The sequence below is a fragment of the Clinocottus analis genome, unplaced genomic scaffold (genome assembly GCF_023055335.1).
Source record: "Clinocottus analis isolate CAN_PGR_092001 unplaced genomic scaffold, fCliAna1.0.p SCAF_13, whole genome shotgun sequence".
Taxonomy (NCBI): Eukaryota; Metazoa; Chordata; class Actinopteri; order Perciformes; family Cottidae; genus Clinocottus; species Clinocottus analis.
Window position 1 is genome coordinate 14,215,001 of NW_027175854.1, and position 24,567 is coordinate 14,239,567.

Sequence of the window (24,567 nt, forward strand, 5' to 3'; positions counted from 1 at the left end):
CAAATCATCGGCCTCTACAGCCGGCTGCTTTCCGCCGTCCACACAAAACACAAACGTGTCGTCCAGATGGAGGGCGAGAAATCCAGATCGCGTTTCCGTTACCACGGGTCCAGGTTTCAGGTGTCGGGGGAACCTGCTTCGGTTACTTGCTCGGGGGTTGGGCTGAGGGGGGGCGTCGGCCAAAAGGTGACAGCGTTTCTAAATAATTTACATTTCTGAGTCGAGCCGACGTCCGTACCGAAGACGTTACTTCAGTTGGGTGATAAATTAACTTGATCTCTGCATCGCCCTCACTGTTCACAGGTTACTGACAGAGTTGCTCGCTCACAGAGAAGCTGCTCCTGCAGAGACTTGCCTCTTTAGATGGTAGATTTTATGTGTGTATTGCCCCTTCTCGCCGTCCTTCTCGTAAGGTTCATTCTTCAGCACCTCAATGCCCTCGCCTCCTCCTGTCTCGTTCTTGCTGGCCTCAGCCACAGAGAACAGCTGCCCTACTTGATACTGAGAGGAATGGAAAGAGAAAAAGAAGAAGACAGATTAATACAGACAAAAACCGGGCTGGTCCTTGAAGTTAAGGATGCACTACCACTAACGGCCACTAGACGCGACACAGGAAAGTCACAGGCCGTGTCTACTACCGCGCACTTGCGCACTTCGAGCACTGACTTTCAGTGCTTAGTGCGCCACACTGACAAAACCAGCAGAATTCAGTGCACTGAAAGTACCCGGATGGCGCACTGCAAACGGTCAAAAAATGTAGTGTAAAGCGATGGACACTACTCGCACTGAACGGGCGCCATCTTGGCTAAGTACCGGAAGAGGAGGAGCCATTTCGCCAGATTTTTATTAATTTATTTATATCCTCCTGCCGCGATTGTGGAGGTGTCGCAGTTTCCACATAGGTTGGAGAAAGAGGAACACAAGGGACAAAAATAGGGTAAGAAGTGCGTTCATTTGTCAGTTTTAGTTTCGCGGGTATCGCGAGCAAATTTGCGGACGTCACTTCCGGCTTAATTTTCGCAGGTGCCGCAAACAGATTTGCGTCCGTCACTTCCGCCAATTGGTTAACGTAAGTGTTTCATTTGATACAGCGCTTATCAGCGACAGAGTGCACTACATATGTTAGTGCACTGTGTTATAGTGCACTGTATTGCAGTGTACTTCGTAAAGTGTTCGGTAGTAGACACGGCCACAGACTGTATGCAAGTGTCCAAAAGAAACGTGCACGGCACAAATTTTGTGAGGTCTCATGAATATTCGTACGGAAATAAATGTTATTGCGTTGTATGCACTTAGTATCATCATCAATATGCTTTTTTGCTGCACAGAAAGGGTACATTTACAGAGAAATGGCCATTGTCCCTGAAGGCCCATGACCGTCAGTTTTTTGGGGTCCAATGGGACATTTATCCAGTCCACAGGAAGTAACATCCATGTTTCCCTTCAGTCTACAGGAAGTAACATCCATGTTTCACTTCAGTCTACAGGAAGTAACATCCATGTTTCACTTCAGTCTACAGGAAGTAACATCCATGTTTCACTTCAGTCTACAGGAAGTAACATCCATGAATCATCTCCACTCATTCGGCCCCGGAGGCCGGCATTTTGAGAAAACACCATAAAAACCAAATGCTTTTACTGCCAGGCCACAATGATTTTTCCTTTTTTTTTCAACAGAGAAGGCCGTGAAATAGGGCCAACGCATGACGTCACCGGACAGCACGTGTCTGTTTTAGAGGGTCGATAAAAAGCAGAAAGAATAAAAAAAAAAAAGATAAATAACAAAAGTAGTGATTCCTTTGAAGAGAACAACGAGGAGAGAGATTGTAGCGTTTAGAGGCTCACAGGCCAGCTCCCTCTGCAAACACCGGCCTGTCACACCAACACCAGCGCTCTCTAACAAAGGCTATTCTGTCTCGGTTTGGGACCCAGACGAGAAAAAATAAATGCTTTGGCTGTGATATGCAACACTTTTATCTGGAAGAAAATAGAATAGCTTGTGACGTCAACGAGGCGGTGCTTACTCACCTCTTCCACAGAGACTGGCAACACAACACGGCTGAGAGAGAGGGAAAGAAGAAGAAGAAGAAGGGAGAGGCGGGGCAGGAAGTGGAGAGAGAAACAAACAAAGTTCAACACATTAGAGTGTAAATGTGCAACAGACAAATGCTTTAGCATTACAAATAAACAACAACGTCGTGATGTTTCAGCACCGAGCGACCTCACAAAGATGCTGACGCGTGCAGCGCTGCATGTGGAGGAAACATCGGACCATCTTTGGGGAAAAAATGTTGTCGCTCTGAGTTTCTAAAAGAGGAAAAGCGCTGCTTTAGTCCCCCAAATGTATGTCATTCGCAAAAAGCATATGTTTGCAGCTACACAGCGATTATAATAAACACAATAATTCCTCACAGAGGGAGGCTTTGCATTTACGGCCGAACTAAATGCAACTATGAATTCATGCACAAGGGTTTTCCTAAAACCATGACATAATCTGCATTAACTCTAAAAGCAGGATGATCACAGTAAGGATTCACGCTACAGCCGCTTGGGAAGTTCAATATAAAAACAGAGTTTTCCTGTTTTATCGTTGCTCAAAATGACATATTGTCACGCTTTTAACCAACAAATATCTTTTCCACTTGAAATCAAGTAAAGACATTGTACAAACAGACAAGGCGAGCAGGGATTCATTACAAAAAAGACTATATTTAAACATTACGACATGGAGGAATTCACTTTCAGTACAAATCCGGAGCAAAGATTGTCAGACTCGTGACCTTTGACCTGGACGCTAACTGATTGATGAAGCTCGGGCTGAAAATATGCAGCCTGACACGCTCCTCCGTCTATGATGTAAACAACCTGAAGGCTATTACACAACGTAATTACAGCCGAGAGACGCAGGAGAGACAGAATATAAAAACCACGTCAAAGATGATGGACACAGCCAATCACACGCACAACAGAACTTTACAGCAGAGACCATCGACTGGAGGAAATAAAGCTACATATTTTTCTGGAAAAAAAATGATTTTTAAAAAAAAAAAATTTAAAGTGTCTAAATTATGAGTATTTTATTGTGTTTTTATGTCATTGTAAACTGAAGGTTTTGGACTTTGTCAGACTAAATGAAAGTGTCATATAAGGTTCAGGAAATCTGAATTTTGTCTGTATTTTGAGACATTTTATGGACTAAACGCAGAGAAAACAATGCTGTCAATAGTGGTTAATGTCACCAACAGAACATCCTGTACATCTGTATCTCTCCGCTCTCCTTTCACCTTTAAGAAAAAGGCTCAAACCACAACACAGACTTATTGTCGTGCTACACAAAGAGAACTTAATAACAGACGCGTAACCTCATTATGACAGATCGGAGACTCAAAGACACAACCACGTTGTGGTTTTTGTCCGTCACGTAACCAAACGATGAAGCTCTACTGGAAGAACAGGGCCGTGCAGTGGTTAGGCTAGAATTTGCACCAAAAAAATAAAAAAGCATCCACTGGATGAGGTTGTGAAGTCGAACCAGGAACAGTGACCATGTTACGCTTGGCATTTGTGTTTTTCGCTAAAGAGATCAAACGTTAGCCAGTAAAAACGAGACTGCCTGCAGTCTGCTTTGATTATTTAACGCTGAGAAATTGAATTGTGTCAATCCAGGAAAAGACTGTGGCCAGAATCTGTCCAATCGCATCCATAATAGTCAGTGTCATGCATTATAATATTCATTATAAATCCAAAATAACTGTGTTTACATATTGACAGTCACTAACCAGAGCAACTGCAGCAGGGTGTGCACTGTAAATGGCTTTGTTGGATTATAAAGAGGGCAAAACTGTTCGACAAAGGCCGTGCAGTTTCAGTTCAAGTGGTCGTGCGCTGCAGGTAAGGCGGAGGCAGGTAAGACCCCGGCTAAGTCCTCTGCAGACGTGACAGACAGGTGTGCTCTCTCTCTCTCTCTCTCTCTCTCTCTATCTCTCTATCTCTCTATCTCTCTCTCTCTCTCTCTCTCTCTCTCTCTCTCTCTCTCTCTCTCTCTCATGAGGGAATCTGCCTTCATAAAAGTTGGAGTATTGAGCTCAAGACACCAACAACTTCATTTATTCTAGGAACAATCAGCTGACGGAGCGACAGGAAATTAAAGAGTTCTGATCAGCTGAAAAGCAAACAAACAGTTTGACGGCAGAAAAGAGAGTCTAGAGAACGTCTGCGGGCAACAAAGTCAGCCACGAAGGATTGTTTATTTTCTATTTTTTGAGAGTTTAGACCTTTGTGTTCACTCTCAGAAACAAGTGCACTAAAACTATTTATATGTATAAGTGGTACACTCCACTGCCTAAAAACACACTGAATTACATTTTTATGAAGGACGATCAGCTGGCAATAAACCAACATATTGACTCCTTCAAATTGGTATTTTCAGTGCAGTGTTCTCGTGTATTGAGGGGGAACTCCGGTAAAGATCCACTGCATACATCAGGACACTAATAATCCAACTGGGACATCCCTAATAATAAAACCACCAGACACAGAAGCACAGGGCTGTGACCTGATCTGTCTCTATCGGTGCACAAAGACAAACTAATTGTCAACACTAGTGTTAAATACCCTCAACATACAGGCCTGCACGTTTACACCAAAAACCCAGCTCTCCTTCCACAACGGGACACGTTATTATCAGCAGTATAAAAGTAAACAAGGCGCCTGCTATGAAGTGATTCAGGTTAATGATTTTAGAGGAACGGGTTTGCTCCATTAGAGCAGATTATTCTCCATTATCTAATCTGAAATGTACCTCTTTTTACTATTACTATTATACTATTATATGCATTTATTATATTAAATTGATTATATGCAATAGTCTCATGCCTCTCTCTCGTGTTAAATGATGGAGCACCTTTTTACTGTGTTAATTACATTGCTATTTTTATTGCTACTATATGGCTGTGGATCGTGTCCCCGCTGCAGAGACACACCATGCAAAGCTACAGCTAGCTACAGGTGCACACGTTTCCGGACAGGTAGCTCCTTTAAAAAAGCTTTAAATCAACGGACTGGTTTCCCTGCTGTGATTGAATGCAGCAGCAGCGCTGCACACAGCACAGGGGAGCGGGTCAACCGGAGCTAGCTTAACGCCCCTCAGCTACAAGAGGTCCCGTTATCCGGCTTGAAGGGCACAACCGCGACGCGGTGCGAACCGGTAACGAAGCCGGACTACGGCCGAATTCTTCCCACAACGCCCACGTACCGTTTGGACCCCCTACACGGGCTGTTACCGTGCGTTAAAACGTGCGGGAGGCACGCGTTAACGCCCGTCGTCGGGGAGGGAGAGCGAGAGAATTGTCACGCTAGCGGCTGCAGCTAAAAGGGAGCCTTAATCTGTCACTCAAAAGCTTAACACTTTCACGGGGATATAACACGCCGATAACCAGGCAGCGACGCCAGTGTCCAGCCCGTCAAAGTCTCGCAGACGAACTGCACGCGTTTGTGTTGTTTTATCTATGCAACTCGTTTCCATTAGGAAGCTAATTATCCGCTGGCTAGCGTTAGCTTGGAGCTAGCAGCGCCGAAGACCGGCGTGTCCCGTTATCCACGTCCCGATCCACCTCGCTCGAAGCGGGGGACGGATGACGGACTGCGTGGGGGTAAAATCACGCGGCCGACAGCGCCGAACGACGCACGGGTGTTTAGTCAAAAATATTAAACACTCAGATGGACGAAAACGCGACCGCGAATGTACCGAAATACGTTTTTAAAAAAGACACTTCGGACTCACTATTCCTTGATGAGCACCATCTTCGTCACCCGGGCTGCGCCTGCGCACTGTGGACGGACACCAGAAAGAATTATCAACAAGTTCGGTCCGCCCTCCAGGAAAAATACGATTGGCTGAAAAAATAAAACCTTTTTAAACAATATGATTTACTGACTTTAATCTAATTGTGTATTTCATTAAATAGAAACACGAGAAAGAAAGAAAGAATGACCGAAAGAAAGAAAAGCCAAAATACATACACTTCCGAACTTTTGACAGGTGGAAAGTAAAGTACATTTACTCCAGTACTGTAGTTTAATTGCAGTTTTGAGGTATTCGTACTGAACTTGAATATTTCCATTTCATGCTACTTTATACTACTTTTTGGATTCCAATATCATTGCTTTTTTACTCCATTTATTTGACTTCCTGTGGAATAAATTCAGATTATTAATGCAAAATATAAATGAACTAAGTAATGTATATATCATAATATGGATGAAGTTACCCAGTAATCAAAGTGAGCTCCAGCTTTTCCATCTGCAACATTAAAGTGAACACATTAATGCATTGATAATAATAATCTATATATATTTAATATATATATCACATTCTGCATAATGGAGTACTTTTATTTTTTGTTCTTTAAGTTTATTTCATGCTAATACTAATACCTTCACACAAGTAGGATTTTCATATTTTGCTTGTAACAGAGTATTTACACTGTTGTTTTACTATTTTTACTTGAGGAAAATATCTGAGTTCTTACTTACTTTGATTGTATTTCTCTCTCAAAGAAGAAATATGATTAATATGATAAAAACAAGTATATATTTCTAGTGTTGTAAAAAAGTTTATATATAAATATATGTATAATATATATACATATATTGTAATGGGAAAATATAGTATTGCAATGTTAAACTGATTTAAATGTTTCTTTGTATGTTGGAAGCAGACGGTGTGAGGGGAAGTGAAGGGACAGTCAAAGGACTGTCTCCTATGTATGCATATGAGGGGCGGGGGTCGTAAACAATTCGTGAACTGACGGGGTGTTGAATGTTCAGGGGAAAGGAGATTGTGACTTCTTTGTAATCAAGGACCAAGAGACGAAAGGTCTAGGATGGGCGGGTACCCAGTGTTCCCTTTGTTCCACGTGGTTTGAAGGTGTGAACCTCATCGTGTATGAAAGAGAGCTGTGACTGTTGTTTCATTGAATTGTGTGTCGCAGACTGCTTTGGGTGGCTGTGGCAGACCGTTCCTTCTTGCAAGAATAAACGGACTAAAGACAATTTTTGATCCAGAGATTCCATAACTCCTTAGCAGATCAACTGAGAAAATCTTCCATTACAATATTTAAATAGTATAATATACAGACTTTTGTATAATTTATCCAGAAAGAGTGATTATGATTTAAGTGATACTCACATGTGCAAAGATTCTTTAATGCATCATTTTTCATGAACTGATCTCATGTTGTACAAAATATAAATATATAAAGTAACCAGTAAATATGACAAGTACAACGTCTCTTTCTGAAATGTTGTGTAATAGAAAGTACTCAAGTACAAGTACCTCTAAAGTACTTCAGTGAATGTATTTAGCTCTTTTAAAGCAGATCAGAGGGTGCTTCAGATGAATATTAATACTTCTGGAATAATGTGTTTATTATGAAAAAGAATGAATAATGAAAACCAAAACAAGGAAAGGAACATGTTTTATTTGTCTTTCCATATTTGTGAATGAGCCGGGCGGCGCTGCAGAAGTCCCTATAAAGTCCTGAAGAGCCGCTGACCTTCAGACGCGGCTCGGTACAAAATATTAAAACCTCGTCCTCCGTCTTCCTCCAACAGTCTTTGTATAAAATGTGTCTGACTGGAAAAAACAACTTTCTTTACAGAGTGAAAACAACACAACCGTAAAGACGTTCAACAATAATTAATACACAAATGAATTCAGATCAAAACCGACGCTTAAGGCTAAATTATACTTCTGCAACTCCAACTCCGGCTGGCCACGCAGTCGGATTAACGGACTCGTTTTGATTTTTAGTTTGCCTGCGTTTTCCATACGCCAGAACAGTAGGTGGCGCAACGACCGTTTAAGAGTCGACCTGCACGCCGACGTTCATCGATATCTCCCTCCAGGAATTCACCTCCATCTGCATGTCCTTATAGTCCGTCAGACAGGTTATATAAATGCTCATATTTGTGGACCTCTTCAGCCAAACGTTCTTCAACAAGATCCATTGTTCGTGTTTCTGCTATGGCTTTTAAACATAGCCGGAAATGAGAGACTCAGAAAGGATGTGGTTAGCGGACCGATCACAGCCTTCCGGGCTGCGTACGGCTCGCGTTGCTTTGACGGATAGTCAGAAATTTGGGGTGACGCACGCAAGCACGCAAAATGGCCGATTTGACCACACACGGTCGGCCATGCGTGTCTTGCGTGCTTGCGTCTCTGCGTAAAACCAGAGTATAAATCAGCTTTTAGCGTTTAGCTTAACATAGAGCGAGCTGTGAGGGGAACGTTCTCAGGAGTTCAGTCAGAAGACGGAGACAAGGAGACATGGAGACATGGATAAGGAGACATGGAGAAGGAGACATAGAGAAGGAGATATGGAGACATGTACAAGGAGACATTGACAAGGAGGCATTGACATGGAAACATGAGACAGAGACATGTGCTCTCAAGTCATGAAAGTAGGACTAAAGCCAGAGACTCTCGTCTTCTCGTCTTCTCGTCTTCTCATCCTCTCGTCCTCCACAAGGCACCGGCATCACATTCAAAACATCTCGTCATCAACAACAAAAAAAAACATATTTTTAAAAACCTCCGTCAGTATGAAACAGTACTTTGTGAAATCAGCAGGTTTCTCTTTACAAAAAACAAACATGGCCGCCGTATTCTGCCTCTGACAAGCAGCGAGGAATGAAGCTCCCAGAGCTCTCAGCACTTGGAGGAGGGGAAGAAATGTCCGGGGGAGAGGAACTTGAACCCGTTGCCCGAGGCCCGCTTGATGCCTCCTTTGGGTGCCGGGGGCCGCTGGCCCTCGGGCCCCCGGCCACGCGGCCCCTCTGCGTCCATGCCGACGGTCTGGTGTCTGGGCGAGAGGTTCAGCAGACCCAACACGTCCCTCTGAACCGTGCTCATCCTGGCGCCGCCGCCCAGGGGCAGCTCGTGTTTCTGGCCGGTGCCGCTGGCCCAGAAGGTCTTCAGGTCGTGGACTGCCTGGACCCGGCGGTCCCTCTCGGGGGCGTCGGCCGGACTGTTGGAGGTGGAGGCGGAGCCCGCGGAGGAGCAGGAGAGGGCCGGCGACGGGGCGCTGTCAGCCGGCGAGCGCGAGGGCAAGATGTGGGACGCGTACGGCGAGGTGCAGTACCTCGCGGGCGAGGAGGAGGAGGAGGCGGGAGACGAGGGTGCCGGGCCGCCGACCCTCTGCAGCGACGAGCAGCGGGACGGAGGTTTGGGCCGAGTCGGCACGGAGGAGAGGGAAGAAGGCTGAGCGCCGAGCGAGAGCGGAGAGGAAGAGCTGGCCGGCTTCAGGCCGGCCCGGCTCGGCGGCCGGCTGAACGCGCTGCTCTCCGACGACTGAAAGCCTCGCGCCCCGCCGCAGGAAGTCGGAGACGATGGCGTAGTGGGAGTCGACCGCGACGACGACGCCCCCCTGGATGCCGCCGCTGCCGCCGGCCCCGTTCTTCCGCTGCCGGCCTTCTGCAGGCTGTCCACGGCCCGCATGTGGCTCTGGGTCTCCTCCAGGATCTTCTGGGCCAGCTCCTGCGGGTCTAGCTGCCCCGTCGGCACCGCCCGCTCCTCCTCCTGGGACTTCACCGTGCTGTCGGTCTCGGTGCTGGACTGGTCCGACTCGGAGCCGCTCGCCTTCCCCGCGGCCGGCCGCTGAGGAGGAGCGCTGCGGACAAGAAGACAGGGATCATACACTTTCTGACCAATGGATTTTTCACCAAATTTCCGTAACTTTTCAACAAATCCTTTATGAATCATTTCTGGTAGATTCTTTTGGCGGGAAACACATTTCTTTTGGCGGGAAACAATGTTTTTGGCGGGAAATACTTTCACTTACTTTGGGAAAATAATATTTTTTTAGGGGGATTCCTAAAAACAAAAACACTCGAATGAAATACTTCAACCTCTACTTTGACTTCTGTACAATTTTACGTCTCAGATTAAAACATTTCGCAATTCTTCTTCGTAAACATATTTAACAATAAGCTTATAATCACAGACATCTCCTTCCCTGTAACTGTTCTGCACATTAAGGTAAAGAGCTGGCCATGGAAAAGTCAGGCCATGTCTTCAGGATACCTCACGAAAATCCAGCAAATGCTACATGGAAAGTTAGCTTCTGATCGCGTCTGTGCATTGACTTTGCATGTAATCTACTCGCACGTCAAATTTGCAACGCTTTTGTTGTGAACGCAGCACAACAGCGGACTTACGTTGCTCCCTGCTTGGTGGCGACCCTCAGCGGTGGCGGCGGAGCTTTAATCGGAGACGTCGGCGTGCTGAAGCTTCCCTTGGAGGACGTCGTGACCGGGTACCCGAGACCCCCAGCTGACCCTCTGCCAGCTCCGCCTCTGACATGCCGGTGTCCCGCGGGTAGCGGCAGCGTGTCGCACTCCCTCCTCCCTCGCCCTAACGGCTCACTGCTGATGATGGAGAACCCCTCGTACTCCTCCTCCCCCCCTCCTCCTCGTACTCCTCGTCCTCCTTCACCTCCTCCGTGATTGGTCAGTCGACCTCTCGACAGGCCGCCCGGGTGGCGCTGCGGCGCGTAGAGGCCTGCCCCCCCGCCGCCGCGAAGCCTCTCCGGCTCCTGCTGCTGCTGCTGGTGGATCGAGCGCTGGCTGATGATGTCGCTGCCCGCCGGCTCGGGCCGCGACAGGAAGCTGAGGGAGGAGGCGAGCGAGCTGAGGCTGTAGACGGAGATGGCGTCGCAAGAGAGGCTGTCCGGGCAGACCGGGGGCAGGAAGGAGGGCTGGGGGGGGTAGCACCCGAAGGAGAGCGGCAAGGAGTGAGGCTGGGAAGCTGACTGGGACGAGGACAGGGACTCCAGGGAGGAGGAGCTGTCCATGCTCAGACGCTTGGGGAGCTCCGTGGAGTCTGGGAGGAAGAGCAGGAGGAAGAGGAAGAGCCGGAGGAGGAGGAAGATGAAACAGGTGAGCAGGTTAAAAAATAAACACTCATTTCATTTTCTTTGTGTGTTGAATGTTTTGCACGTCTTGTTAGTACTCGACTGTCTGAGAGTCTCCTGAAAGATGAAACTACATCTATTAATACTCTCACTGTCTGTGTGTGTCTGTGTGTGTGTGTTAGTGTGTCTTTGTGTTTGTGTGTCTGTGTGTAATGAAACTTCACCAGGTTATTACTAACATTAAGATGATTTTTGTATTACAAGTTTACTTAAATGTTGTGTGTATCCCTTTAAGACCTCACCCCTGATCTTATGTGTGTGTTGTGTTTAGAGCTTGTAGTAAAATAAATGAAGACGTGTTATTGAGGTTAAATCCTATTATTCACTGGTGCATAAACAACATTATGTTGTAGTAAATAAAGTGCATTGTCCTCACCAAAGAGGGCCAGCAGGGCCTGCAGGGCGAAGTGCATGACGCGTCGGCTGGCCTGCTTCCCCGTCTTCAGCAGAACTTCCTCCTGACCGACCTCGCAGAGGTCGAACCCTGAGAGACGACACGCAGTACGAGAAAGTACCTTTACACCCAGTACATGTACCACCCAGTACATTTATAAAGTACTTTCCATTTCCTGATCCTTCACACCTCCATCTCTGACGTCCAGATGGATAAAAGGTGCGTGTGTTGTGTATTTTATTGTATTTCCATTTCAGTATAATGAACATTTCAGCCATAAACTCTGAAATATAAAAGTCCAGCCGCACTTTCAGGTTTAAAGAGAATTCTTCCTGATGCATTAAAAACCTTCAGACGGTAAAAGTTATGTTTTTCACAAAAACTGTCCTTGACTTTGAAGTCTTATTATGTGATGTAATAACCAGTAATAATAAAGCATTCTTATTATTTAAGAAAGAAAGAATACTGGAGTACATCATGGTCCAACATGTTGTGTCGTTTGAGTACTTTTACTCTTCACAGGCAGTTTGCTGCAGCTGTACTGTGTAGTACTTATACTTTTACTTCAGTAAAGAATCTAAAGACTTCCTCCAATATGAACATAAGGTATACCTTTGATCTCAGGCTGCAATATGCTGTGTGTGTGTGTGTGTGTGTGTCTGTATGTCTGTATGTCTGTATGCGCGTGTGTGGGTGTCTGTATGTCTGTCTTTGTGTGTGTGTGTGTATGTCCGTGTGAGTTTCTGTCTGTGAGTGTGTGTGTGTCTGTTTGTGTATGTCTGTTTCTGTGTGTGTGTGTATGTCCGCGTGTGTTTCTGTCTGCGTGTGTGCGTCTGTGTGTGTGTATGTCTGTTTCTGCGTGTGTGTGTGTGTCTGTGTGTGTATGCTTTCATTCATAACTCTGCATGTCCTCCCGCAGCAGGAAGCTCCTCCTCAAGTAAAAAGCATTTCATCTCACCGAGCGCGGCCAGGAACTCGTGGCAGCCCGGCAGCCTCCAGAGCTGCACGCTGATGGACACCTGGATGGGAGCCAGAGAGAAGTCCTGGTCCCTGTCGCCCGACTGCAGCTGCACCAGCACCTGGTGAAGCTTTCGGAGAGAAAGAAAGAAAACGCACACGTCGTCACTCTTTAACCCGGATGCGTCGGACGCTCTCGGTGCGTCGGTCTTTGGCGTCGCGGACGCAGCGCAACACTCACCGATGCCACCATGCTCTTAATCGCCTGAGATGTGTGTGCGTACGAGAGAGGAGGAAACACAGCTTTAGTGGTTTGTTCCCGCCGACAACAACAGTCATCCACCGATTTCAAGCTCTGATTGACCCAAATGTCTGAGCGTCACTTTCATTCATCACGAGGCCTCACAACAGCTCCACGGACAGATTATTATAGATTATTGATCAGAGTCTGCCAACTTCATCATGTCCCCTCTGAGGCCGAGCCTATGTCCTCACAAGCGTAATATACTGTGTGTGTGTGTACGTATATATAAAAGTCGGGTTACAAGCCGCTACTACCTTTGATGGGTGTCCCCGCTGCAGCCAGCTAGCGCTGCTGCTAGTTTCCCGCTATTTCAACCACTGAAGGTAGCGGGACTTGCAGCAGCAGCGGGGAGCTAGCAGCAGCGTTAGCTGGCTACAGCGGGGAGCTAGCAGGGACACCCACTGAAGGTAATAGCGGCTTGTAACCTAACTTTTAGAGTATACGTTAGCGTGAACCAGTTGTGGAAAGAAACTGAGTAGATATAGTACTAGATTTAGTACTTTAAAAAGTACTGTAACTTTAAATAATGAGAACAGAACTTCTTCTACTTCTTTCACCACTCGTATGTAGCAGGTACGGAGCCACTAGAAAAACAACATGGCCTCTGCACCTTATGAATGAGCGGCTCCCCGGCCTCGGACACGGTGACCAGCTTACAGAGCGCCTGCAGAGCCGGAGGAGTGAGACCTGAGAAAAAGGAGCAGAGGGTTATTATAGTAACTATGTCTCCGCGATGCGGTCAGACCTGTAGAGGTCTGGGGGTCTGGAGGATCCTGCAGACCCCGGTCGTACCGAGCAGTGCCTGCAGGGTGGCGCTGCACTGCTGCAGCCGGTCCCCGGGGTCCGACGTGGGGAAGAAAACCGCCGCGGGAGGACCGCCACCGACGGAGGAGAAGTCCAACCGGAAACCCACCGCGGAGAGGAGCGCCTGCCACCCGGGGACGCCGCTGACCTTCAGTATGACAACAGAGGTCATTAGTGGTGGTGGTAGTGGGAGGAGCAGGAGGGGGGTGGCGGAGGGAGCGGCCCGCTGACCTTGTTCTCCACGCTCTGCTGAGACGTGTACATCGGGTTGCACTGCCCGCTCTGGATGCGCTGCAGAGATTTCTCCACCTGAAGAAGAGAGAGAAGAGAAAGAGATCAACTCACCGCTCCGTCTGATGCTTTATTCCTTATTTAATGCTCTATATTTAATGTTCTTGTTAAATAGTATCCCATAAAGTAATAATAATAGTAATAGTACAGCTAGTGGGCGTGGCTTCGTAGTGTTAGAGAGTTGTGACGGACAGGTGCAGGTGACCTCACCAGGTGCAGCAGCACCCTGAGGGCGTCCCTCGCCCGCTCCGGGTGCTGCAGGATCTCAGCCAGCGCCTGAGCCACCAGAGACATGGGGCTGTTCAGCTTTACGTCACCGCCCACCAGCATGTAGCCTGCACACACACAGACACACACAAACACACACACGCAAAAACACAGATATTGAAGAAAGGCATGCAAACACTAGATTGTGTCCTTTTAGTTTATTTAATAATTATTTTAGGCAACGTTCCTGTGTGTGTGTCTTTCTGTGTGTGTGTGTAAATATATATCTATATATATATATATCTATATATATATATATATATATCTATATATATATATATATAGATATATATATATATACATATATCTATATATATATATATATATATATACAAAAATATATATGTATAGATCTATATCTATATAGATCTATATATATAGAGAGATATATATCTATAGATATCTATATATCTATAGATAGATATATCTATATATCTATATATCTATATATATATATCTATAGATATATATCTATATATATCTATATATATAGATATATATATCTATATATATATATCTATATATATAGATATATATAGATATATATCTTTGTCTGTGTGTGTGTGTCTCACCGGCCCAGTTGGAGGGGTGTGAGAAGTGCTTGCTGCTCTGCAGAGACTTCATGGCCTCCGTCAGCGCCGCGCTGGCCTTGGTGCCGCTCAGCAGCGCCGCGTAGAAGCTGTGTGTGAAGAGCTTGGAAGCGGCCACGGGAACCGGCCACAGAGAGACACACACACACTGGACCCCCGCGGCCAGGAAGGCCCGGGTCAGACCCACCACCCCGTCTGCTGTCGCCCTGCTGCTGGACTCTGGGTACAACCTGAGAGGGACAGGGGTCAGGGGTCAGCTAGAGATGTTTTTGTGTGTAAGTGTGTCTGTGTGTGTGTGTGTGTGTGTATGTGTCTGTGTGTGTGTGTGTGTATGTGTGTGTGAGCGTCTGTGTGTGTGTGTCTGTCAGAGATCACCTAGAGCTGTGTGTGTGTGTGAGTGTCTGTGTGTGTGTGTTTCTGTGTGTGTATGTCTGTGTGTGTGTGTGTGTCTGTCTGAGGTCAGCTGGAGCCTCACGTGGTGTTTACAGAAACGCTGACTCAGCATATATCCATGACGTACCTCAGCACCACCAGTTTGACGCTCAAACTCATGTCCAGGATGTCGGCGGCGGTGAGGAGGAAGTCGTGAAGCGGCGGGCCATCACACACACTCTCCCCGTCACACACACTGTCCCCGTCACACACACTCTCCCCGTCCTCGCTCGTGTCATCCTCGTCGTCCTCGTCCGGCCCTCCGAGCCGCGAACCCTGGCCCCTCCCGCCCCGAGACGCCGACCTCTTGTTCCCGCGCGGCCCCTCCCCCGCGGCGCCGCGCTCCTGCTGGCCGGGGGCAAGAACCAACGCGGCGAGCTTCCAGGAGACGTGCGTGGCGAAGTGGACGCACTCGGCCTGACTCAGGGCGGCCAGCACGCGCTCTTTCGTGGCGCTGGCGCCGGTCAGCGGCCGACAGCCCATCTGCTCCCCCAGCCACAGGGCCTCGTCCTGGGCCGAGGGCAAGGGGCCCCACAGCCAGCGGCCCATCACGGAGGCCGGCAGGCGGGGGGCCCCGACCACCGCGACCACCGAGCCGCCGTCGGAGCACGGGAAGGGCCCGCCGCGGCGAGGCTGAGGCTGCGGGGTCAGAGGACACGAGGTCACACGTTTACAGAGATTTGATACAGTTTTCTGGTGTATTTTGACCTCAGTAACAAACAAAAGTCACCATTACATGATCACTAATTTACATATATTCTGATTTATGCTGAGGCGTTTATTCACAATGCAATCATAACCTCATTTATACAACATTTAGTAATAAAGCCTGCGTTGCATATTTAAACTCCATGAGCATGACTCTCTACCTTAGCGGCTCCCAGACTGCCTAAAGACGGCACGGAGAGGAGGCTGAACCTCTCGTAAAGGTACTCGTTGGACGAGCTGCCCTTGAGCAAGGCGAACGGGATGAGGTACAGCTCTCCCTCCAGCACCAGCACCAGCTGCCTGTGCCGGCCCACGGGCCCGCTGCTATGCATCAGGCCCTGCACACACAAAAACAACCACCAGGTGAAAGATAGAAGGTACAAAAGGTGGGAAAGCAATGGAGTGCGGCCGTGCGGGAGGACACACACACACACACACACACACACACACACACACACACACACACACCCCTTCCATGGGCGCAATGAGCAGGTCGTAGAGGGCTCGAAGAGGAGGCTTGCTGACGGCGCTCGGCCGGTAGCCGTCCTTCACCGGAGACACCGTGGCGCTGTAGAGGCTCGTCACGCTGCGGCAGCTCCTGCTGACGCACACAGACACACAACTTAACACACAACTTAACGCACAACGTTAAAGCACAACGTTCACACACAACTTTGAGGTATTCGGTGATGTAAGATGTGAAGACCTGTTGAACAGGTTGTTCCTGGACACCATGCGCAGGAAGCCAGTGGGGTCGGAGGTGGTGGAGGTCAACGTGTTCAGCTCCTCAAAATGCTCCAACAGATCTCCAGCTTCACTTCCTGTCTCGCTGCCGGAGCCCAGTCTGAGGAGAGAGGCGAAGCCAATGATGAAAAGAAGAAGAAGAAGAAGAAGAAGAAGAAGAAGAAGAAGAAGAAGAAGAAGAAACAAAAACCTGCTGTAGTGGCTGTCCACGCCGAGGGCCTCCCTGGCGTTGCAGATGTACTGCTCCAGAGACTGAGGTCCTCCTCCTCCTCCTCCTCCTCCTCCACCTCCTAGTGGACTCCCACCACCACCAGCATCCTGGAACTCCTCCAGTCCGGCTTCTCCCAGATACACCTCGTTGAACTTCACGATACCTGTGTGAGAGAGTTAGTGAGTGAGAGTGTGTGCATGTGCGCATATGTGTGTGTGTGTGTGTGTGTGTGTGTGTGTGTGTGTGTGTGTGTACCTGTCTCTGGAGAGATCAGCCAGCTGTACAGGAAGCCTCCGGCCAGTGAGAAGTAGAGCACCAGGCTCTTCTGCCCGGCGACCGTCTCCATGACGTTCTCCACGGTGACGGGGACGTAGGGTTCGGAGGTCGCCACCCCCGGCCGGCTCGCTCTCTGCCGCTCCACCAGCAGGTCGGCGAAGGCTCGCGTGCGGCCGCGCTCGGCGATGGCCAGCGCCTCGTCGTGCCGGCCTGGAACGACGAGACTTTATTCCTCACTTAATTCTCAGCGTATAGACAGGTTCCATGTTTCATGCTATGTAAGTGTGCGTGTGAGTGTGTGTGAGTGTGACTGAGTGTGTGAGTGACAGTTTGCTCTCAGCGTATCGATGGGTTCCACCTTTCACTTGCTCATGATGCTTATAAACCCTTTAAAACGGTACATATGTGTGAGTGTGAGTGAGTCTGTGCAAGTGTTTGCGTGCGTGTGTGCGTGCATGTGTGTGAGTGGTTCACCGAGGCTGACCAGGACCCTCTGGAGGGCCTGGTAGGAGCTGGTCTGCAGGTCGAACAGCGACAGCTTGCAGTCGGTGCTGTGCTGCGTCTCGTGGCGGATCGCCTCGAACAACACGGACGCTCTGTACAGCTGCAACACACACGCACACACACACACACACACACACACACACACACACACACACACACACACACACACACACACACACACACATACACACACAAATACACACACAGTACATGTCACCCGTCTCTCTATTAAACGCATGAGAGCATGCAGTTCTGTTCACAACCACGAGGGGGCAGTACTAATACACAACTGTGTGTGCTGCACACTGAAGTACTCATAAACCTCACATTAAACACACACACACACACACACACACACACACACACCTGGTGCTGCGCCTCCTCCAGGTTCCCTCCGGCCCACAGGGACAGGCCGAGCCGATGGCGGATCTTCGCTTCATCTTCTCTACGACCCAACTGCTCTGACAGACGAAGACCTGAGGAAGAGGAGGAGGAGGAAGAGGACAAGGAGGAAGAAGAAGAAGAGGAGGAGGAAGAAGAGGAGGGGAGGACGAAGAGGAGGTAGAGGACCAGAGGAGGGAGAGGAGGAGGAAGAGGTCGGAGGTTAATTAAGCGTACGAACGTTTCTGTGTCTTCCTCCGCTGAGCGGCGTGTCGGCCTCGTGGAGTTAATGATCAATTAAAAGCGAGCGTCTCCGTGAGCTCAGAGACGAGACCGACGGCTCATGAATGAAACGCTGTCTCGCTCTCGTTTGTGTGTCTGGGTGCAGAAACACAAGGTCACACATTGAAGGCCCGGGAAACAGACACGCAAGAGGCCCCGCCCCTTATGCGGGTTTCTAGTGTTGTTGTGTGTCCTTTAGACGACGTTTTGTAATTTATTTGGTCAGCTTTGTGGTTGTTTGTTTGTATCTGTGGTCATTGTGTGTCTCTTTGTAGTTGTTTGTTTGTTTCTTTGATGATGATTTGTGTCTCTTTGTGGTAATTTTGTGTTTCTGTGTAGTCGTTTGTGGTCGTTTTGCAACTATTTGTAGTCATTATATGTCTTTTTGTGGCCATTTTGTGTCTCTTTGTAGTCGTTTTATGTCTCTCTGAAATCATTTTGTGTCTCTTTGTAATCATTATGTGTCTCTTTGTAGTTGTTTTGTGTCTCTTTGTGGTCATTTAGTGTCTCTTTGTGGTCATTGTGTGTCTCTTTGTAGTGTGTCTCTAGTGGGTGTGTGTCTCTCTGAGTGACACTCTACAGATGAAGGCCCCCGTCTCATCCTTCCCGCAGGATTATTGTCAACAAAAAAACATAAAAGTCTCAAAACTCTGCGACGTGAGCACCGAGCAGTCGAGTCAGAGGAGAAGTTGAATCAAACGGGATTATTGACAAGAAGCCTGAAGGAAAAAACACCCTGTAGGGAGTAAAACTGTGTTTTTAAAGGGGCCGCTGGGCTTCTTTACCTTCCTGCAGGTACATCACGGCCTGCGCGTAGTTCTGCAGAGCGTGGTGTGTCCTTCCCAGGCTCCCGTAGGCCAGAGTTTTAGCGATCAGGTCGCTGGTCTGCGCCGCCACGCTTAGGTGCTGCTCCTGGAAGACCACGGCCCGCTCGTACTTGCCGAGCGCTTCGTAGGTGAGCCCCAGGTTTCCATAGGCGCGGCCCTGGCTCCTCACACAGCCCGTCTGCTCCGCTATGTCCAGCGCCCGCTGGTGCCACTGCAGCGGGAGAGCCGGTCATTCAGACGACCAGTTGGACATTTTTATGGAAGTACGACAGTCTCGCAGAGAGTTAGATGAGAAGAACGATACCACTCTCATGACTGTGGGCCAAATGTGAAGCTAGCTCAGCCTAGCATAAAGACTGGAAACGGCTAGCTAGCTGGTAACCTTACGAAAACAAAAATCACATGCGCAAAAAAAATCCTGATAATTTGTTTTACAGGAAGTCATGTTTCAGAGACAGGATAGTAGTTTCCCCCTGTGTCCAGTCTTTATGCTAAGCTAAGCTAAAGCCAGCTAGCAATGTAATAAAGCCAATGTCTGCGTATGTGTCGTGTTCTCGGTAATAAAACCCTTTTTGATTGTGATTTCTGACACGAGGGTGGCACCAATCTTCTTGGATCTCGGCGGGAAAGCGAATAAAGCGGGAAAAAGAAAAATCAATTTTTTTAAAATGACGCGTTACGAATCTGCACAAACCTGAAGCGCCGTCTCATTGTCGGCCATCAGCTGGTAAACGCCTCCGAGGGCGTCACTCGCCTCCGCCTCCAGGGATTTATCCTGCAGGATTCAAAATACAGATATGATGTACTTTGGTTATTATGTGTAGTCATTATGTTTATCTTTGTAGTCATGTTGTGTCTCTTTGTAGTCATTATTTGTCTCTGTGGTAATTTAGTGTTTCTTTGTAGTTGTTTTGTGTCTTTTTGTAGTCGTTTTGAGTCACTTTGTGGTCATTATGTGTTTCTTTGTAGTTCTTTTGTGTCTTTTTGTGGTCATTATATATCTCTTTGAAGGCCGTGAGGCTAAACAAAAGGTAAAAGGTGAACCCTGACCCCGGACACACGGGCGATGTTCATCTGGTGCTCCAGGCAGGAGAGGGCCTGCTCGTAGTTGCCCAGCTGGCTGTGCAGCGTGCCCAGCTCCCCGTAGGCCTGGGCCTTGCCGCCGCCCTCCCCTCCCAGCTCGTGGGCCACCACCAGACGCTTCTCAAAGCACACCAGCGCCTGCTGGAGACTCCCCAGAGACCTGGAGAGAAGGGCGGGGAAAACAAAAAAAGGACGTGATCGTTTAGTCTGTTTTTTACATGCATTTTTTGTTTTCTTTTTCCAAGAAATTGCTGAATTGTACTCTCGTTTCCTTCTATCAAAGCTCTTCCTCCAGAGAGACCCATTGCAGGCAATTTAAGCGAGCAAATAGGTTAATAATTTAGATTACGGGCTGTAAAATCAGTTCAGTGTCCTCCGAGAGAAAAAGCAAGAAGTAGAAACATCTACAAAGGCGGTCCTCGCGGAGATAAATCAGCGACTCTCCTCCTCCTCGCTCCAGAGAGCAGCGACAGAAAGCGTCATTAAGCCGCTCTGCTGCTGCCGGAGAGCGTTACGCCAGCGTTTAACAGGAGAGAGACGTGGACGGGAGCTTCCTCGACTGCAGCTCATTACTGTTACTGAAACAAATTAGTGTTTTCTTTATTATGAAAAGGCTCTAATTTAAAAAATGTGTACGCACCGAGGCGAGAAAAAGCTAATTTGAAGGTTTGTCCTGGCAAAGTAATTGGATAGCGCGGAACATAAATACATACAACACAGACGTGAAACAATAAGGACGCTACAGCTGCAACGTGCATTTACAGCACGAAGACGCCTTTTGATGGACTAAATGTCACAAATACGTGTTAAAAAGTAGATCACATGACGTGTCTTGCTTACTGGCTGTTTTTCTAGTCTGTAATGGAGAACGTAATGCAGTTTCTATGCCCAGCATTCATTTAAAGAAGCTGTACGCTCCTCTGGTTGTATAGAAGTCAATGCTTCATGTGTTAAAGCTGCATTCTCTCTCCTGACCACCAGGGGGGCGACACTTCTAGTTGTATAGAAGTTTATGCTTCAGGTGTTAAAGATGCATTCTCTCTTCTGACCACCAGGGGGCGAAACCTCGGGTTGTACTTCAAAACTTCAAAAGACGATATTCACTAAACTTGGATTCATTTTTATGATAAACAGTTTTGACTCCTTTGATCAGTTGAACCATCACAGACTTAAAGGAATATAAATAATCAAGGAATGGACTCATGTGAAGACTTAATGACCACTTCAAAGGTAACGAGTCACCACCTTCTTTTCATCTCTCTTCTTTTTGCCGGTAAAATCTAAATAAACTGATCTGAACGATTGAATCATGAAGAGTCTACCTGATCTATTGATCTACCAGACCTCTAAACGAGACGACAATCGGCGAGTAAAACGGGATTCTCTGTATTGTTGAGGCTCGTTTGACGGTGTGCAAATCATGTGCTGCAGCTCCAGACAGAGGAAGAGTCAGAGGATGATTGAAAAAGACAAATTAAATCACTTTGACATTTTGAAGAGAAATGCACTTGTTCGCTTTCTTTCCGAGTGTGCCAAGTCGCTTTGGATAAAAGCGTCTGCTAAATTTAATGTTACATTTGTGCAAAAACTGAAGTATAAACGTGACATATGACGATTAAAACCTCATTGTTTTACACTTTTAAACGAGACCTAATAAACAAATAGAAAGTGTTAGTGAGTGAGCTTCAGAGGTGCTGATTGGCAGATTAGTTTTTACCTTTGGATAGAGCCTGCTTCCCTTTGTTTCCAGTCTTTATGCTAAGCTAAGCTAACCACCTGGAGCTTATCTATACTTGCGTACTTCCTCAGCAACAGTGAAACCATCCTCTTATGCAGTATTATAAGAATTATATTCTTCACAATATCTGTTATTAATTATCAAATCCCTTTTATGCATTGTAGTGTACACAACAAACATTCCTTTACTATACATGTGCAAGACCAATTTAGACAATTCGATTCCACACTAAGCTTACCAGCCGCAGCTTTACGCGTCCATGTACCTGTGAGCATTGCCGAGTCCCCTGTAGGCCTTCCCCTGGTCCTGGACGTGGTTGAGGCTCTGAGCCACCGTCAGGTACTTCTCGTAGCACTGAATGGCCTCCTCGTGGTCTCCCAGCGCGTCGTAGCAGTCCGCCAGGTTCCCGTAGGCACGGCCTCGGTCCAGCACGCTCTCGGTGCCGCTCAGCTGCTGCAGCGTGGCCAGCTGCTGCTCGAAGTAGCCGATGGCTTCCTCGAACGTGCCCATGTTCATCTTGGTGATGCCCATGTTGCCGTGGACCTGCGCCTCCAGGCGGGCGTCCCGGAGCCCCTGCGCCAAGCCCAGCTGGGCCTCGTAGCACTGGAAGGCCGTGGCGTAGTCCCCCAGCGCCATGTGGACGGCCGCCAGGCGGCCCAGCGCGCGGCACTCCCCCTGCTGGTCGCCCAGGTCCTTGCGGACGGTCAGCTCTCGGCTGTGGAAGGACAGGGCGGCGTCCAGCTGGCGGAGCAGCCTGACGGAGGCAAAAAGAAGAGATGTTAGAGGAGGAAGAGGAAGAGGAGGAGGAGGAGGAGGAGAACAACAACCTAAGAAAAAGAAGAAGAAGAAGAAGAAGAAGAAGAAGAAGAAGAAGAAGAAGAAGAAGAAGAAGAAGAAGAAGAAGAAGAAGAAGCACGCGGTTTAGACTCTCTGGACTTTAAGTACTTGTGAACCGATCCGAGAGCCGAGTAGGCGTCCGCCTCCATCTTCTGGTCGCTGACCTTCTGGGCCAGACTCAGCTGCTGCTGGTGAAACCTCAGCGCTGCCGGGAGATCGCCGCGGCACACGCTCACGTCGCCCAGGTTCCCGAGGGCCCTGAACACCGCCTGCCGACGAGCACAAGCACACAATCAACACCCGCCTCCTGTGTGCGGGGGCACAGGGGCTCTCTCTTCATGCAGGATGGTGGTGGGTCACCTGTGTGTTATCCAAGGCCTGGGCGAGAGACAGCAGGTATCTCTGGCACTCCTCGGCCTTCTTGTGCTCCCCCAGCGCCTTATGGGCCAGACCCAGGTTGCAGTAGGCCTTGGCCTGGGCGAGTTTGTCCTGGAGGTCCTTCGCCAAGGCCAGGTCCTGCTCGTAGTACCTGGGGGAACGCAAAGCACAGAACATGGAACCTGTCAATCACCTTGTAGCTCCGCCCCTAAAGTGCCTCCTGTTTTATGGTCTGTTCGACTCTAAAGGACCATAATTTACTAAATGAACATCATGCTGTATTGAAGAAGACTAGAAACTAGAGATTGAGACATAAACTCATGTTTTCAATGTTTACTGAGGGAATACATCAAGAGAGAAGTAGAGTAATTTATATGGACTTCTATACAACCAGAGGAGTCGCTCTCTGGTGGTCAGGAGAGAGAATGCAGCTTTAACACATAGACTTCTATACAACCGGAGAATTCGCCGTCTTGTGGTCAGCAAAGAAAAGTTTCAGGCACTTTTCAGAACCAAAGCTTTGTCGACTAAATCCAACACTCCATGTTTTTTTTATGGCAGCATCATTTAATCAAATGGAAATATTCACGATGCCTTATCAGAAGAATTTAACATTTAAAACTTTGGATTCTCCACTAGAATTTAAAAAGCGTCTCATTTCTCTTTGAAGACAAACGTCGTAAAAGGTTTGTGTGGAGAGGAACCGGCTCTCGGACCTGACGGCGTCTCTGTACTGTCCGAGGCAGTTGTGGGCGTAGCCGAGGTTGTGGCAAACCTTTCCTTCTCCCTCCAGGTCCTGCAGGCCCGGAGCCAGAGCCAGGTACTGCTGGTAGTACGGCAAGGCCTGAGCGTATTCGCCTCTCCAGCTGTGGAAGTTGCCCAAGTTTGCTGCAAAAAAAAAAAGAAAAGAGGAAAAAAAGAATCACGGATCAATAAAAAACCACGAGATCCCCAGCTCTTCTGTCCCTTTGCCTCTGGTCCGGCTTGCCTAGCGCTCTGGCTTCGCTCTGCGTGTCCTGGAGCTCCCGCGCGATGGCGAGATGGTGCAGGTAGTGCTGCAGGGCTCGGTCGTGAGCGCCCAGCGCCTGGTAGGCCACGGCCAAGTTGCCGTGCGTGGAGGCCTGGGACGGGCGGTCGTTCACCTGGAAACAAAAGAATTAAGCATTAAAGCAAATAAAAGCAATGTCTCGCACTGAGAAGCAGGAACCAGACGGTGTTTTTGGGGGGCGTTTCGAGGTCCTATGGTCTCATTGGTCCTCAGACTTGTCTGGAAGCACATCAGATGACACATGCTGAAGGAGATGGTCAGTTACATACCAACCTTGTCATGGTGCAAATTTCTGAACATGTTTTTTTTGGACTGAATTTGGACTGCTTGTGTTCATTGTGATTATTATCGCATATTGCGGTCTGATTCTTTCCAAATATGTGCAGTATTACTCCGGTGCATGATGGGAAGGCACCAAATAAATACAATAAAAAAAACTCCGGGAGCGACCAATGAGCCATTTTTTGCTCAGTCTTGACTTTTTGATCATATATTCATGCAGAAAACAAGTGAAATCATAATGAGCGTGGAGCCGCTG

General features: G+C 48.1%; 2 protein-coding genes across 2 annotated transcripts in view; both read right to left on the minus strand.

Moving 5' to 3' along the window:
- Positions 1-5,813, minus strand: part of pitpnb (phosphatidylinositol transfer protein, beta) — a 13,314-nt gene extending 7,501 nt beyond the window's left edge. The window contains exons 1-3 of the mRNA XM_068574055.1: positions 5,783-5,813; positions 2,029-2,059; positions 356-501 (exon numbers count right to left, since the gene is read on the minus strand). Coding sequence (XP_068430156.1) covers positions 356-501; positions 2,029-2,059; positions 5,783-5,802 — 197 coding nt within the window. The 5' untranslated portion in view covers positions 5,803-5,813. The remainder of the gene's footprint in view (positions 1-355; positions 502-2,028; positions 2,060-5,782) is intronic.
- Positions 5,814-7,460: 1,647 nt separating this feature from the next.
- Positions 7,461-24,567, minus strand: part of ttc28 (tetratricopeptide repeat domain 28) — a 65,141-nt gene continuing 48,034 nt past the window's right edge. The window contains exons 10-34 of the mRNA XM_068574312.1: positions 23,970-24,123; positions 23,698-23,869; positions 22,964-23,132; positions 22,712-22,872; positions 22,032-22,520; positions 19,996-20,188; positions 19,640-19,720; positions 18,904-19,156; positions 17,822-17,931; positions 17,426-17,555; positions 16,931-17,161; positions 16,655-16,838; positions 16,427-16,564; positions 16,189-16,318; positions 15,882-16,058; positions 15,101-15,651; positions 14,563-14,810; positions 13,934-14,058; positions 13,664-13,741; positions 13,421-13,580; positions 13,239-13,315; positions 12,326-12,455; positions 11,350-11,457; positions 10,219-10,882; positions 7,461-9,671 (exon numbers count right to left, since the gene is read on the minus strand). Of these exons, the coding sequence (XP_068430413.1) occupies positions 8,711-9,671; positions 10,219-10,882; positions 11,350-11,457; positions 12,326-12,455; positions 13,239-13,315; positions 13,421-13,580; positions 13,664-13,741; positions 13,934-14,058; positions 14,563-14,810; positions 15,101-15,651; positions 15,882-16,058; positions 16,189-16,318; positions 16,427-16,564; positions 16,655-16,838; positions 16,931-17,161; positions 17,426-17,555; positions 17,822-17,931; positions 18,904-19,156; positions 19,640-19,720; positions 19,996-20,188; positions 22,032-22,520; positions 22,712-22,872; positions 22,964-23,132; positions 23,698-23,869; positions 23,970-24,123 (5,874 nt within the window). The 3' untranslated portion in view covers positions 7,461-8,710. The remainder of the gene's footprint in view (positions 9,672-10,218; positions 10,883-11,349; positions 11,458-12,325; positions 12,456-13,238; positions 13,316-13,420; positions 13,581-13,663; positions 13,742-13,933; positions 14,059-14,562; positions 14,811-15,100; positions 15,652-15,881; positions 16,059-16,188; positions 16,319-16,426; positions 16,565-16,654; positions 16,839-16,930; positions 17,162-17,425; positions 17,556-17,821; positions 17,932-18,903; positions 19,157-19,639; positions 19,721-19,995; positions 20,189-22,031; positions 22,521-22,711; positions 22,873-22,963; positions 23,133-23,697; positions 23,870-23,969; positions 24,124-24,567) is intronic.